Source organism: Sinohyriopsis cumingii, chromosome 4, assembly GCF_028554795.1.
Source record: "Sinohyriopsis cumingii isolate HCF-2022 chromosome 4, ASM2855479v2, whole genome shotgun sequence".
Taxonomy (NCBI): Eukaryota; Metazoa; Mollusca; class Bivalvia; order Unionida; family Unionidae; genus Sinohyriopsis; species Sinohyriopsis cumingii.
The window spans coordinates 118686208-118702615 of record NC_142964.1 but is presented as its reverse complement, the minus strand read 5'-3'; the positions used below and the strand labels follow the sequence as shown (position 1 = coordinate 118702615).

Below are 16408 nucleotides of genomic sequence, written 5' to 3'. Positions count from 1 at the left end.
AGGCCGTTTAATTGTTTGATACTCCATTTTACATCATGTTGGGAATACTTGTCAGTAAATAACTTTTTCTAATGAAATTACCATTTTTTAAGGATAAACAGCCTATGAAAGATCATTAAGAACATTACTCTAAGAGGTTTCAGCACATCACCACATGTACCTTCCAGACATTGTGTACTACATCACTTCTTTTTGCATATAAATGTGGATGTTTCTTAGTGTTATTATTGATTCCAGATAAAACAAGATTTTCCTTTTTTCAAAAAGTAGGGATATTTATTTCATGAAATAATGATTGTCTGTGAAACAAAGTTTTTCATTCACCAAGCCCTCATTTCACTTGAATCATATGCTATCCTCAGTCACATTTGTAAATTCGTAGGGTTAACAACTGAATAATGTTAGATAGTTTAATCTTGTTACTGATGTAATACTATTTATAACAATGTTCTTCGGTAAATTAAAATGAGTCAATTTAACACAATACCATGACCACTGGCTCACATGCATGTAGGATTTTGCCTTTTTAACTTTTTTGATTTCATTCCCATTATTTGAAATGATAAAAAATGAGTAATTAACATGATAATACAACACAAATCTACATTTATTTGATTGTAACAATGCAACAAACACTTATGCAAATTGGAGATGAAAGCACAGTCGACGCTTAATTAGATTCTCACAGAAACACATAGCTGCAATGCTTTTAACATGTTGTATTTAGATGATGACACTGAAACTGAATTCAAAAGAATATAACTAAAACATGAATTTCACTAATTTAGCTTATTTAATTGGTATATATTAAAGTGCTGTAATGAGTAGGCATTACTGACATTTTCATGGATTGAGAATTCATCAAATATTTATATTTTCTGTGTGCTGAGAATATTGTTTTAGTAATGAAAAATTTAACAGAATGTATCATCCTTTTAAAAGTTGTGAATTTCGTGATGTTCATTTTGATTTCTGGGCACTAACCAGTGTTCTGATAATAAAATCAGCAACATACGAAAGTTTCATTTCTGAGTTTGATCGAGATATTCTTCACATTCAGTAAGTAGATGTCAATTCTGTGGCTAGACCCAAAAAGCAAATGGGATCCATGCCTGACCCAGCAATATAAGCAGGTTTATAAGTTATGAGGGTGTGAGTTCTCAAGAGATTGGTGTACTTACTTTATAAATGAATTATATCAACATATTCAATCAATCAATTAAAGGATTAAGTCGCCTAAGCGAGTGCTTTCGCAACTGGTTAAGTCTCAAAGGTCGAGATTTTCAATTGATCGGGACTGTAGGAATGGAGCCACTAGAGGCCCGCTTCTATGTGCGAATGTTGCACTTTTTAATTTATGAATATGTTTGGCCGAGGACAGGAGGCAAGGGACCCGCAGGACATGAAATGCCACAGGAAAGCTGTATGCCCAGAAATGGCAAAGTGCATAAGATCAAATCAAGTCCAGTTGTACTGGTGGACAGAAATCTATTCCAATGGTGTGTAAGCCACTCGTGTAATATTCCTAATTCTTTGAGTTGTGTAATTTCATTACTATTTTTAATTAAAGTTGGAATTTGTTGTACATGGTGTACTTTTGATTTTCCAGAATGTTGTCAGTCAGCTGGGTGTCAGGCACCCTATACATGTTTGGGTCACGCTGTGTTTACTTTCGGTTTTCACTTTTGATGGTGGTATACAAAGGATCGAGTTAGGATTGTGGGGATAGAGCTTTTATAGAAAGAGGTCTTCAGTAGCCAAAGGAAGAACCTCATAAATTGGTTATTTGAAAGTCGATGTCCGTTTCCTTCTTTACTCCTTCTTCATTCTGTGTTACCTTCTTTCTTTTTCTTTGTGCTGTTGTAGTGTTTGGCTGTTTTGCTGAGTTTGCTGTTCTGCTTCGACTCTACTTCCATTGCCTTAGATCTTGATGTTTGCGACTGGTCTTTTATCGCCCTGATTCTTTATTTAATAGCTATCTTAAATTTGGAAGGTATATTGTGCCCCTTTTTGTTGTATAAATTAGTGTTTGGTCTGAGTATCAGTGTTGGATTTACATATCATGTTAATAATTGGGGGATTGTGTTGTTGTTGTTTAATTAGATCCACCTTGTGTGGGGTGCCTGATGACTGGGCTTAGGTCACCTTATAGTCTTAAGATGGTTGGGGCTCAAGAATTTTTTGTGTTTATTTATATCTCACCACTCTTGTTGCCATGTGTATCTGGGCCTGATGGTGGGGGTTTGCCACCTTTATAATATGTATACATAGTTATGGGAATATGTGTTGTTTTTCTCAGACCATGATGGTTAGTATTGTGTTAGCTGCATGCCTACATGCGGAAAAAAGAACAAAAAACACACACAAAAAACACACAACCAACAACAATGGGCTTGCGCTTCAGCTAGCAGTCTTACCTTACTGCTTTACCCCTTCTATTAATTGTTATTATAATTACTTGTGGGTGTATTTATATGTTGCCATGTTTACTAATGTGTTTGAGATACATTATTATGTGCATGTATGTGGTATCGATGTTTTTGTTGTGTACCTCATCCAAAAATTCAGGGTATGTTGTAGGGGAATTAATTTTCTTTTGGTAATCTTAGAAACCAACTTGTTGATTATGGTATCTGGGACAGGTGTTGAATACGTGGTCCATTGTTTCTGCAGCAGGGCAATGTGGACAGTTAGTAGTTTGGTTCAATTCCTTCCTTAGATGTTTCCCAAAGCTGTTTCAGAGTAAAGTTTTTCCTGTTTTGATCCTATTGATAATTCGGATGTCCACGATTTCCAGGATTTTAGGTGTCTTGATTACCCTTGTGGCCTCTTTTTGCAGTCGGTATAAATGTCAGCCCTTGTTGGTGTTGTCCCAGACCTGCTGCCATTTCTTGTTCATTTTTTTTCTTATCTGGCTATATATCTCATACACACTGTAGTTAAATTGTTCTGTTGCATTGTTCAGGAGATTGTATTTTGCCCTTCGGTCAGCTTTATTGTTGCCAATCAGATTAATGTAAGAAGGTACCTATAGGAATTTGATGGTTTGTTCTTTATCTTCGATCTCCCTGATGGACAGCATAGTGTCTTCTAGCATATTTGCTCTACTTTTTGACATGCCAGTCTCTAAGGATTTGAGTACACTTAAAGAGTCTGTTATAATGACGTGTTGACTGTGGTTTTGGGTCTTAATCCATTTGAGGGCTTCATTTATTGGCCAGAGTTCTGCTATGTAGATGGAGCAGCCATCTGGGAGTCTTGCACCAAATTCAATTTGTTGTTGCGGCACCACTATTGCAGCAGCAGTTCTGTTTAGTTCTTTCGATTTAGATCTGTCTGTGTAGATTTTAAGAAATCCAGAGTAAGCTTCTTTGATGATTTTCTGGATTTCTGTTAGTATTTTTGGTGGGTTTTGTAGTTTGGATCATAGGTTCTGGGCAGACAGGTTTATTTTGGGCGTGCCGTTTTTCCAAGAGATAGGATCTTTGATTTTGTATTGTTCTGCTTGAATTCCGGATAGTTGAATTTCTTCGATGAGTATATGTATTTTCTTACCTGCTGGGTGGTTTCGAGCTCGTTTTTGCCTGAACGGAATGTTGCACTTTTTAATCATCATTTTGGTTGGGTTGGTGTCTTGATGTATTGAGTTTCTGGTGGCATGCATGCTGTTAATGAAGGTTGGTGGCAATCGGCTATGATGCTTAAAATATTCATTTTGAATGCATGCCTGCCATATTCCCAGACACATATTCCCACACTCACCAAACATAAAGTTTCAGTGCTAAAATCCTTTGGATGGCAAAAAATATGCTTAATTTGATGAAGTCTTTACTGCTCTCAGTAGTTCAGTAGGAGATTTGAAAGTAATGCAAGTGTCATTATTGTTCATTTTTGCATTCACTAGAGACGGTACTGTTGTTCAAACTTCCCTGATGGATTCTCAGAGCAAATCCTGGTCAGAACTGAGTTGTTTATGATGACCACAATGTTAGCATTGTCAAAGATATGTCTGATATTGACCACGAGATATGGATGTTTGGCTCTTGTATGTATCTATGTATGTATGTGTAGATATTACATTTGATCATATCATTGCGGAAAGATGGAGAACATACCTCTGCACAGTTTGGGTATTAATTATAATTTTAAAAAATTATGAACACAAATCAACTGTGCAAACATGAGTGTGTGCTTATTAATATCTTTCAACTAATCTGTTTTGTGGCTTAAACGATCCTGAAAAGCATGGGTCAATTAATAGTCAATATTTTAACAAAATAAATAATAATAAAGAGAACAAATCTGAATGTTCATTTCAGCATGTCAGATATGCTACATACAGGTGGTGCTCTATTTCAATGTACATGCTACACTTAGTCATTTATGTTGTTTGCAGTATGTGCAAAGAATCAAATGTTCCCTCTTGCTGCCATGTTTGACAATGTAAAACTCTATCAACTTGTAGTTTTGATCTGATGACAGCCTTTTGCTTTCTGAATCCCAAATCTTCAAAAATGAATACACTTGAACACTATTCCATCAACTAAAATAATCATGTTTTGCATTTTATATATTGAGTAAAAATCTGACTTCAGAGAAATGTTGCTGCTGATCACAAACTTTAAGATTTGCTTCAGCAATCTCATTCAATGCATTAATGTGTTATAACATCAGTCATCAGTGTTCTTCACCACTTGAAAATACCTTTTCTCCTGGGCAACCGAAACATTGTCTGACCAGAAGAAAAATGAAATTAGTTTGGACATTCTCTGTCTTGTAACATTTCATTGGTCTCTCTCATCAAGATGTATGTTAGCTCTTTGAAGTGAAAACTTTCTCCATATCAGAATAAATTACTGAAAACTTTCTCCATATCAGAATAAATTACTGAAAAGTGCTACTGTAATTGTGAACAGGATCACACAAAAAAATAAGGGCTTGTTATTACACTGCAATTAACTATTACCCCATTTTAGTATCAAGCTTGGGGTCCCAATTGGCTGAGTGGTCTAAATCACTCACCGTTACAGATTACTGCCATCTCATCTCAGTCTGTGTTGGTTTGAGTCTTGGATTTGGCCAATGTGGATATGTGAGAAAGCTTACCAGTAGCTTCTTGTGGGTCGGTGGTTCTTTCTGGGGTTTTCCTGGGTTCTTCCTCCACCATTAATACTGGCCTCCATGTCTATCTTGTGTTGAAAAATGACCTTAAACCCTACAACATCACCAAGTACCAAGCCTGTACAAAATTTTTAAAAAATGCCAAGTCATGTATTTGCAACATGTTCTAGAATGACAAGTATGGAATAGACCCGATACACATTCCTGTGTGTCATAAGAGTATGGAATAAGCGTGATCCACTCTCCTGTTTGTCATAAGAGTATGGAATAGGTCTGATTCACTCTCCTGCATGTCACATGAAGTGACTAATGTAGGTAGGAGCCACAGTGACTTTAGTGGTTAGCATGCTGGTTTGAATCTGGATCAGCCCTTGTTGGATACCTTGGTGTGTCCTTTGGCAAGACACTTTACTCCCAATTTACTTAATGCACCTATTTGTTTTTCTGCACCACAGTAACATCAAACCAAACCAAACCAAAACCATTATTAAGAAAAAATATATAATTATAGTTTATCAGAGGACTAAAAACTAGGATGGATTTTATGTTGTATATTGATTACATTGTTATTGGCTAAAGATGCTTGGTATCATATTATTATTATCATATAAAATTAATCGATACAGTATAGATCAATAGAATAGTAAACCAGTCAAAAGCTCCAAAAGATTTATTCCATGTCTGAATGAGGCCATCAAATTACATTTTCCTCTTGTAAAATGCAGCATGTTGTACTATCATGTGTATATTATATTTTTTCTCATAAACTGAAACTTCACTAGACAAGACACAATTGGGAGCAAAACTTTGGCTATATTAATAGAGGTGACCATAATAAAAGGGTTCTATTAGGATAAGAACAGACATATGATGAAGCCTATAAAACATTGCCAGTCTCCAGACATATTCAGATCACAGAGGAACTGGTATGGGAAGTTTCGTTTTTTGGAGGCAAGAAATTAATGCTGAATACATTTCCTTTATAATTCTGCTTCAGTTGTAATAAAGACATGGTATGGAGTTGGGAGTATACCGGCACTTCAAAACATTATTGGTGATATTATGATGTAGAAAGGGAGCTATGTGCATTTCCCAAAGGACACATCAAAACAGTCAACATGGGTTGGCCTGATTGGGTATTGAAACCCTAACTCTTGGATTAGATAGAAAATGTATTTCTTTCTCACTGTTTATTTTGCTACCTTGTTTCATGGGTCCACTGTTATAAATCCAAAAATGTTTAGAAAACCATCACAATTATTAGGAAATGTGGTTATGACTGTTTGACTTTTAAGACAAATTTTCATTGTATTGATTCGATAAATGACGTAAGGTACCTTTTAATAAGTTTGGCAGATTGTTTCTTGACCTTCCCTGGAACACATTTAGCTCTTGGTTACACTGGATGTCATATGTTTTGACATTTATGCTTAATTTCCTTTCAGTCCCTCTCTCTCTTTCTCCAAAAAAAATCAGTGATAAATAAATTGTGGTGTATAGTGGATTTGTTGGTAATCACACTTTTTTGAGTTTCTTTATCTGCTGTTTGTGATTGGTTTTATGTAAGCTTATGTTTTTTATTGATCATTTGTGTGTATTTTGTTAATGAGTTGCATAACTTCTTATTCCAGTCTTCAGTATTGGTAAACTTTTCATTTGTCTCAGATTCTGTAGCCAGGAAAACTGCTCTTTAGTTGTGCATGATAACTTTTCCAGACCTTTCAGCTTCCACATCCCAGGTTGTAACAGTCTGTTGCATCCTCACGTCCTGTTTTCATAAATTTAGTATGGATGATTGGATTGTACTCTTTGGCCTCCGACATTTAATTTCCTGTGAAAAAGCCTAACTAGTCTATTTCAGAAGGCATTAGGTTCCAAATCCTAATTAGAATGAACTTTTCATGTGTAGCAGATTCTGCCGAGTCAAGTTAATTCTGAATGGTTGATTTCATGTATCCCATGGTTACATGGTTGGTGTGAGTAGATGGATAGATTGAAAACCATTCTTTGCTGATTAAGTATAGACTGGCCTGATCATTCTGACTCCAGCTGTTATTTGCAATAGCGTAACAGTAATACAGATCAGCAGTGGCATCATGGGGGGGTGGGGGGTGCAGATTGCACCGGGTGCCACCATCAGAGGGGGTGACACCAAAATGACTGTCTATAAAATTGTTGAATTTTTTGTGCAGGAAGGAGGTTCATGGGGGTGACATCAATAGTTATTGCACATGACTGTCTATAAAAAAAATTTAATTTTTGTGCAGAAGGGGGGTTACCATGAATTACCACACTGTGTCACACCAACCCTAGTGACGCCACTGCAGATTAGTGAATTTGAATGACCTGCAGAAAAGTCATGTATTATTGCATCTTGTAAACCATAGCTGTGCAACAATCTCTGCAGCCTTTATGGACTGTACAAATCAGTTAATTAGGTACATGGTTTATTAATTACTTGGCATACAATGATACCAAGTCTATGATAAAATTTGACTTGCAACGTCAAGGCCAGGTAAAGTTTCTGCTGTCTTGCTATCATTCCATACCAGATCACCAACAGACTCTACCATGATGTTACCAATTTGTTGGCACATTATCCCCTTTCCTGTAGAAGCTTAAGTGAGAAGCATTGATAGACTTTATGACCAAACTATGTCATTTGCAACATCAGATTATGTCATACTGGCCTGGTGTGGTTTTATACCAGATCGTCATGTAACTCCCTTTGACTTATCAAAACACAAGTATCTAGCCAGAAATAATGTAATAAACTGCTACTCTGGTTAAAAAATGTGCAAAACAGAATTGTTTTTACAGTATTATATCATGTTTTGTGTATTCCATGTCAGTTTGTAGTAGTATAAAAACAAAAAAGGACTATTGAGTGATAGAAAGCCATGTTGAAATGCCAGTAAACAACTACATATGTACTTTGTCATTCCTATATATTTTCAATAGCCAGTCCTGAAATAGTGTGTGTGTGCATGTACGTAATTTGGATTTTAACATAGCTTTAACAATTTTTCAGTTATATCGTTACGATGTCTGCAATGTGGCAGCTTATAGTGATGTCTAGCACTGGGGCATCATGCTACAGACATGTAGCATGATGTCCCACCTAGTTTCATTATCCTGACACCAGGCCAACCAGTCCTAACATTAACATCTTAATGCTGAGTGCCAAGCAAGGCATCTGTTAGTACCAGTTTTATAAGTCTTTGATATGACTCAGCCGGGGATCGAACCCACGACCTCCTGCATGTGAGGCAGACTCTCTAACCACTAGGCCACCGGAGCAGTATGTCTTGAAATAGAAACTACTCTAAAAATTGTTGGAGAGATGTAATTTTCATATTTGAAGTAATGGAAGTTGTATAAACAAGACTTGACATTATACATACATAAAAGGATAAAGCATGCCATTTAAATGAGATTGCAATCTTTAATTAGACAAATATCACCTTCAATAAAATTAAATCCCATTTCTGGGTTCACTGTATCTAACACCTTTAAAAACCATCAGTGGCAAAACACTATTTATAAGAGACATGAAGGGTCAGTGATATTGTCTGGAAAATTGTTAATCTGGATTATTAATTAAAATCAAATGGGATAGATTCTTTGAGGGGATGATGAGTGTTGGTACAATCAAACAAGCCTGAAAGCTAGCATGAGGATAATTGACACCCTTCAGTATATACTATTAGCTAATTGACATTCTACTGTATAAACTGTTAGATAATTGATATTCTACTGTATAAACTGTTACATTGACAGTCAGCTGTATAAACTGTTAGATAATTGACATTCTACTGTATAAACTGTTAAATTGACATTCTACTGTATAAACTGGTATATTGACATTCTACTGTATAAACTGTTATATAATTGACATTCTACTATATAAACTGTTAAATAATTGACATTCTGTTAAATAATTGACATTCTAGTGCATAAAGTGTTAGATAATTGACATTCTACTGTATAAACTGTTATATTGACATTCAACTGTGTAAACTGTATGATAATTGACATGCTACTGTATAAACTGTTAGATAATTGACACTTTACAGTATAAATTGTTAGATAATTGACATTCTACTTTATAAACTGTTATACTGACATTCTACTGTGTAAACTGTTATATTGACATTCTACTGTATAAACTGTTAGATAATTGGTATTCTGCAATATAATTAACATCTGGCTGATAAACTGTTGGATGACTCATATTCCACAGTATAAACTGCTAGATAATATCATACTGTATAAACTGTTAGGTAATTGATATCATACTGTTTAAACTGTTTGAGCTCACTGTAAAACCAGTTTATTGCTAATACTGTGCAGTTGTATTTGGCTTTGTAAATTTCAATTTATTTAAAGAAAAAAAATGTTAAATTTCACTTGTTGGTTTCTTGATAGGAATTTTTTTCCACACTAATGACTACAGTGATCTGAATTTTGTGATGTTTTGATTTACAAGGATAAATCTGCATTTTTCTGAATTATTGGAAGAAAAAAATTGATCATAGTTGTTGATTTGTTAGTGGGGGAGTGCCTGGGTGTCAGAATGAGTTAGGTGTACTTAAGTATGATAACAAGTATTAAAAACCTTGTGAGCATTGAATTATATCACTTCTATGCGGATTTGGAACTGAGATGCAGTCCAGTTTTTGTAAGCATTAAAGTCATTGTTATGTCAATGCTAAATTAATGGATGTATTTGCCATCAGAGATCAAACACAAACTTTTTCTCATTGCTGTCAAGTGTATTCTGCTTATCAGGTAGCAAACTATATCAGTTCCAGATGTAATACCTCGGACATGCTACAGATATGTTTGAATTAAATTGGAAGGAAGTTCACTTGTACAACTTACCAAAAAAATTTGCCTCAGGGTTTATCAAACAGCAATAGGGTATTCAATTTTATACCAGTTATGTAACTCTGCCTTTAGATATGACTACAATTACTAGGAACAGTAAAACCAATGAACATATAAATTGATTTCTAAAACCATTTTTCTACAGAATTCTACCATGTTTGACCCAAACAAATTCCTTCATTGACTGTTATTACCTAGAATTAAAAGAAAAATTATTTATCTTTTAAAAAAAGAAAACAAAACACTGAACGATCATGTCTGACAGTGTCCATGCATCAGGGCCTTCAAGTTAGCACACACAAAAATGTTTTGATCTGCAATAATTATGGACACATTGACTAAAATCCCCAAAAATTTAATAATAATCTTCCCAAAAGCAACTGTTACCAAATTTACAATTTCCAAAAAATGTGACAAATAATCCCTATGTGAACCCCTTTTATTTATATATATATATATATATATATATATATATATATATATATATATATATATATATATATATATATATATATATATATATATATATATATATATATATATATAATCTATGCAGTGTACATTTTAGCTACTGTACTTGTAAAATTTGATTACCATGTTTTCAAGTTCCTAGAATTGCATAGTTTCACAAATGTGTGTGCCTGTGTGACTTCAGAATAAGTTTGAATGCATGGATTTGTATTTCTCACTTTAATATTCTCACTTTAATATTATTGGTTGTTTCTATAAAAACCAATACTTCCAAAATGACTTGTATTTTAGGCATACATTCCAGATTTGGTTGTTGAATTTCAAAACTGTCAAGTCTAGCTCACCCAAAGTGACCAGGGTATTTACTATTCTAGTTGAATATTATTAAAGGTGTCTTTTTCACGTAATAAATATACAACGCTAATCATTGCATGTGCATGCATACACATGCATTACTATACAGTTAAACCAGCCTGTAAAGACACCTGTATAAACAGTCATCTGTTTAGCCACATGCTCAAGGTCCATCAGCTGTGTTGTACAAGACTTGAACCTGACATGGAAGGCTGTACCACAGATAGTTGTTTAAAACAGGTTGGACAGCATCTGATTGCTGAATTGATGTAATCAATGAACAACTGCATGGTTCACTTTGGTTGAGCTTGAGTTGGTTACTTAGGTACCTTTTTTCAGCACATACATGGTGGCCAATATATTTTGTGGAGGATGGTCCCTGTAAGAACCACCGGCCCACAGAAATTTACAGGCAAGCTTTCTTACATTCTCACATTGGCTGTGTTGAGATCCGAACACACATGGACAGAGGTGAGATGTCAGCTATATGTAAAGGTGATTGCCTTAGACCACTCAGCAACCACAGAGTAGCCACAATAATATTACAAATAAGATAATGACCTGCTTCTGTCTTTTCAGGCCAAACGATCAGGGGTGACTACCATCATTCTTCCTGAGGACAACAAGAAAGACTTCTCTGACTTACCCAAGTTCATCAGTGAGGGGCTGGAGGTGCACTTTGTCAGCCATTATCAACAAGTGTTTAAGATTGCTTTCCCTGATATTAATATTTAACATTTGTCAGTAGTACAAGCTGACATATCCAACTGATCAGTGGATAATTGTGTCTGTTAAGCATTCTACACTTAATGAGGAAAGGTGCAGCATCAGCAGTTTGACCTTCTTCATTTGACTGGAACATGTTGATAAATAGCCAGAAAGGTCTGACCTTCTTCATTTGACTGGAACATGTTGATAAATAGCCAGAAAGGTCTGATCAATGATCTGACATAGATTTTCCTAAATGTCAGTTTTAATACTTGACTTTTATTCAATGCAGGAATAAATTACCAGCAGGAGACACTGTTGTATTGTTAGTTAGTGGTCCCAATACTTATGAATTCTCTAGTGCATAGTAAAGCAAGGAAGTTAGGAGTATCAGGACATGCTTGTTTTATTTTAGAGCAGATTTTACCAATGATTTCATGTTAGAAGATATTTGAACAAAATAGTATTTTATTTCTCACATCCAGATTTTGAAAATGTTTTGCAGGATATTTTGAATGTTATTAGTTTCTGACAAGCAAAAGAATATGTATAGGTCCCTGTGCATGAAATAAACCTCTAGTGACTTTCTCTAATGCAGAACCATGAATGTTAGAACTGTATATTTAATGTCAAAGAGATAAACTGGAATATTTTCTAACTTCACCAGGTATACATGACCCAGTTGTGGTACTTTATTTGAAAAACAAATCAGCTTAGTAAACAAATTTACAGTTTGCCTCCTTCAAATTGCTTAGCAACAGATTTGTGTTTGAGAACAGCATACAAGTCTGAAAGCATTGGTCCTTTTAGACCATTTTATGATGCATTATAACATGATCACCTGAACTTAACCTTTAACAGAGGTAATATGTTATACATATATTTTTGGAGTAATCAATTCTGTCAAGGTTTCAAAGAAATTTTTATCCTTTTATTGATGTTGTAAAACCTGCCACAAACCAGTTGTCTAATTTTTGGATATGTTTCTACCTTAAATATAAGATTTATAAATGTATAAAGAATAGACTCCGCTACCAGCATGGTAGACTCAGGTCTGCCGTTACAAAATACACTTAATTATGGCCTGTATTGTTTGTTCTGGTTGTGATTTCATAAAGTGTAGATACTGGCACAGACTGTGCAAGAAGGTCTGAGTTTTCAATGTAAGATACACATTTTACACAAATAAATGCTGTACTTGATAAGCATATTTTAATAGGATCACAACAATATCTTAATACATTACCCAGAATTATTGAGGCTGCTTATCCCTTGTCCAGGTCCTCAGCAACCAAGTCAAGATAGAACTCAAAAGTACATTGGACCCTAACTGTAAACGATCTCAGTATAGCACAGTTCTTCGTATAACACGGGTACATTTTTTGATAATTCCACATGTAACACAGGTGTCTCATGGGATAATGTGTTTTGATATTAAACTTGCCCTTGTATACAAAGGTACTTAATGGGATAAAGCCCATAAAACACAGGTACCTCACAGGATAATGTTCTTTTGATATTAAATTTGTCTTAGTATAAGGTGACCACTTACAACTAGAGCTGTGATGAATACCCAAAATTTTCCTATTTTAATATTTGTGGAATACATTTGGATGAGGTTCAATATTTCCTTTTTCGTTTTGAATTTGTATTAATAATCCAAAAATGAAGGTGTTATATTGCTCTGTTTATCCTCCAAATCAGTACAACCAAAAGATTTGTTTAGTGCAGAAGATCAAATATAGGTGAAAAGGGTCAATAACTCCATTTCAGTTAAAGTCACAGACTAGCCCAAAATTTTATGTAGGAAGTGATTTATTCACAATGAAAATCACAGTTTGACTGTTTTGGAACTTGAGCAGAGTGTGAACAATTTAGGATAATGTATGCACAGTGTCAGTGATTCATTTATTTCTCAATGTTTTTCCTTTAGGTTACTTTATATAAAGGCTTGTTGACTTTAACATATCCCTGTTCTTTGTCAGCATGAAATTCTTAATGTTGTCTATTTAAAGATTGCCTGAATGATAATGAATCGATTTGGTGATATCGTGAACTGTAAGACTCTTTAAGAATTTGGCATTTTGATTACCTTATGAATGGGTGCTTGAACTTCATGTGATTTAGCAGTTTGAAGTTTTCCATTGTTAACTAATTTACTTTTACATGTTTCTTGTACAGAATGCTTCAAAAATACTACTGTGAATCATGTCAGCATGATTGCTGTGTCATGTCAACATGATTGACTACTTTGTCATATCAGCACGCTTATCTGCTGTCATGTCAGCATGATTGACTGCTGTATCATGTCAGCATGATGGATTGCTGTGTCATGTTGGCATGATTATCTGCTGTGTCATGTCAGCATGAGTGCTGTGTCATGTCAGCATGATTGACTGCTGTGTCATGTCAGAATGACTGACAGCTTTGTCTGGTAGAAGGTACCTGGCTATTTGCTTGGTAAACAAATTCAAATATTTAGCTATTCTTTTCAGCATTGCTTGTAATTCTTTATGGCTCCCAGGATTAGCATTATAGCATTATATAAGTGACCATTGTGCTTGCTAAAACCAATGTATGATGAGTGCTTCTTTAAGTAATTCATTTTGCCTACATGCCAAAGAAATATTTCTGAGGGCATGTGGCACAAGTTCTCTTAAAGTGAATTCAAACCCACTATGCTCATGGCATAGTGTCGTTTGTCTATTACCAATATAAGTTCATGCTAACAATAGTAACAAACTTTATGGGCTTACTATAATTAAATACAATGTAGGTTCACTGGTCTTGCATGTTAATTTTGTGCAAATAAATATACCTGATTTACTCACTGATGATAATATTTGTAGTTATTGTATAAAATAGCTTTTAAAAAGAAATCATGATAATTTTATCAGATATTGTTTTAAATGTTTGTAGAAATTCTGTGTCATTATAAGTGAAATAAAAGTTTCAAAGTTATTTAGAGCAGTAGTATTTTTGTCATAGTAAAAAGTACAGTGAATAGTAATATTTCTGGAGTTGTTTCCTTTCCGAGGTCCATTAGTATTGCTTCAGTTCTCCAGACCATGATCATTCTTAATGTTTGATCACCATCTTCTCATATCAATCATTTGGTATATCCAGTTTTTCCTTATTTGGGTTATCTCATATATCCCAGTTTTCCCTTATCTGGGTTATCTTTTTCCCTATCTTTTCATTATCCAGCTTTTTCCTTTTTATGAATTGTCTTTTGCTGCTCATTTTTAGGTGATCTTTTTTGCCATCTATGGTGAACATAATGTTTTAAATTTTGTTATAGATATCTCTACAGTAATTACATTATACTGTTTCACTGCTCCAGTGGCCTAGTGATTAGAGCATACACCCCAGATGCAGGAGATCACAGGTTTGAACCCCGGCCAAGTCATACCGAAGACTTATAAAAACAGTACCTACAGCTGCCTCAATCAATGCTCGGCATTAAGATGTTAGTGTTAGGACTGGTCAGCCTGGTGTCAGGATAATGTGACTGGGTGGGACATTGTGCTACATATCTGCGAGTGATGCCCTAGTGCTCAACATCACTATAAAACTGCCTCACTGCAGACATTCTTGCAAATTGACTGAAAAATTGTTAAAGCTACATTAAAAAATTCAAATCACAAATACACACACATTATACTGTTTCAGATATTGCAAGATGGATTGGCTTGAGATACATGCAAGCTTATATTCTTATATCTGACACTTGAAAAATCTTGTTTTCATAAAACTATTTTAAACCTTGCATTTTTCTTCTGACTTTATGCCAACTAAAGATATGTGGAAATTATAGAAACTGTTTGGAATGTGTAATTGAGAAACTTTGTGAAAACAAGAACAGCAAATTTCCCATATCCAAGAGTTAATTAATTCAAAACAAAATTTGACGTTTATGATGAATTGCCAGTGAAAGACAGCCAGGCCTAATTTTTATCCAGTTTTTATATTCAGTTATATATAAGTGAAGTTCTTTACTGTTGTGCCAGTCACTATGCTGCAGCCATTACTCACAGCTGGTGTGTTCTTTTACTGGTTAAAAAAGTTTAAACAGCAAACTGCTTTACATGTCAATGAGGATCATGTGACATTTTTAAATTACTGCTCTATTGTTGTACATCTTTATTTTGAGAGAGTCAAAAATACCAATTTTAACTTCAACCTGGTTTTTACCATGGTTGTAACTGGCCGATATATATACTTCTTACCATGGATTGAGTAGGTCAGTATGAGTGTATTTCTTACCATGGATTGAGCATTTCAATATGAGTGTACCTCTTACCATGAATGTAGCTGGTCAGTATGTGTACCTCTTACCATGGATGTAGCTGGTCAGTATATGTACCTCTTACCATGGATGTAGCTGGTCAGTATATGTACCTCTTACCATGAATGTAGCTGGTCAGTATGTGTACCTCTTACCATGAATGTAGCTGGTTAGTATGTGTACCTCTTACCATGAATGTAGCTGGTCAGTATATGTACCTCTTACCATGGATGTAGCTGGTCAATATGTGTACTTCTTACCATGGATGTAGCTGGTCAATATCTGTACCTCTTACCATGAATGTAGCTGGTCAGTATATGTACCTCTTACCATGGATGTAGCTGGTCAGTATATGTACCTCTTACCATGAATGTAGCTGGTCAATATGTATACTTCTTACCATGAATGTAGCTGGTCAGTATGTTTACCTCTTACCATGGATGTAGCTGGTCAGTATATGTACCTCTTACCATGAATGTAGCTGGTCAATATGTGTACTTCTTACCATGAATGTAGCTGGTCAGTATGTTTACCTCTTACCATGGATGTAGCTGGTCAGTATATGTACCTCTTACC

General features: G+C 34.9%; 1 protein-coding gene across 1 annotated transcript in view; it reads left to right on the top strand.

Annotated features, from left to right (window-relative positions):
* Positions 1–14505, top strand: part of LOC149801981 (lon protease homolog, mitochondrial-like) — an 85577-nt gene extending 71072 nt beyond the window's left edge. The window contains exon 9 of the mRNA XM_089956378.1: positions 11416–14505. Coding sequence (XP_089812504.1) covers positions 11416–11571 — 156 coding nt within the window. The 3' untranslated portion in view covers positions 11572–14505. The remainder of the gene's footprint in view (positions 1–11415) is intronic.
* Positions 14506–16408: the final 1903 nt, after the last annotated feature.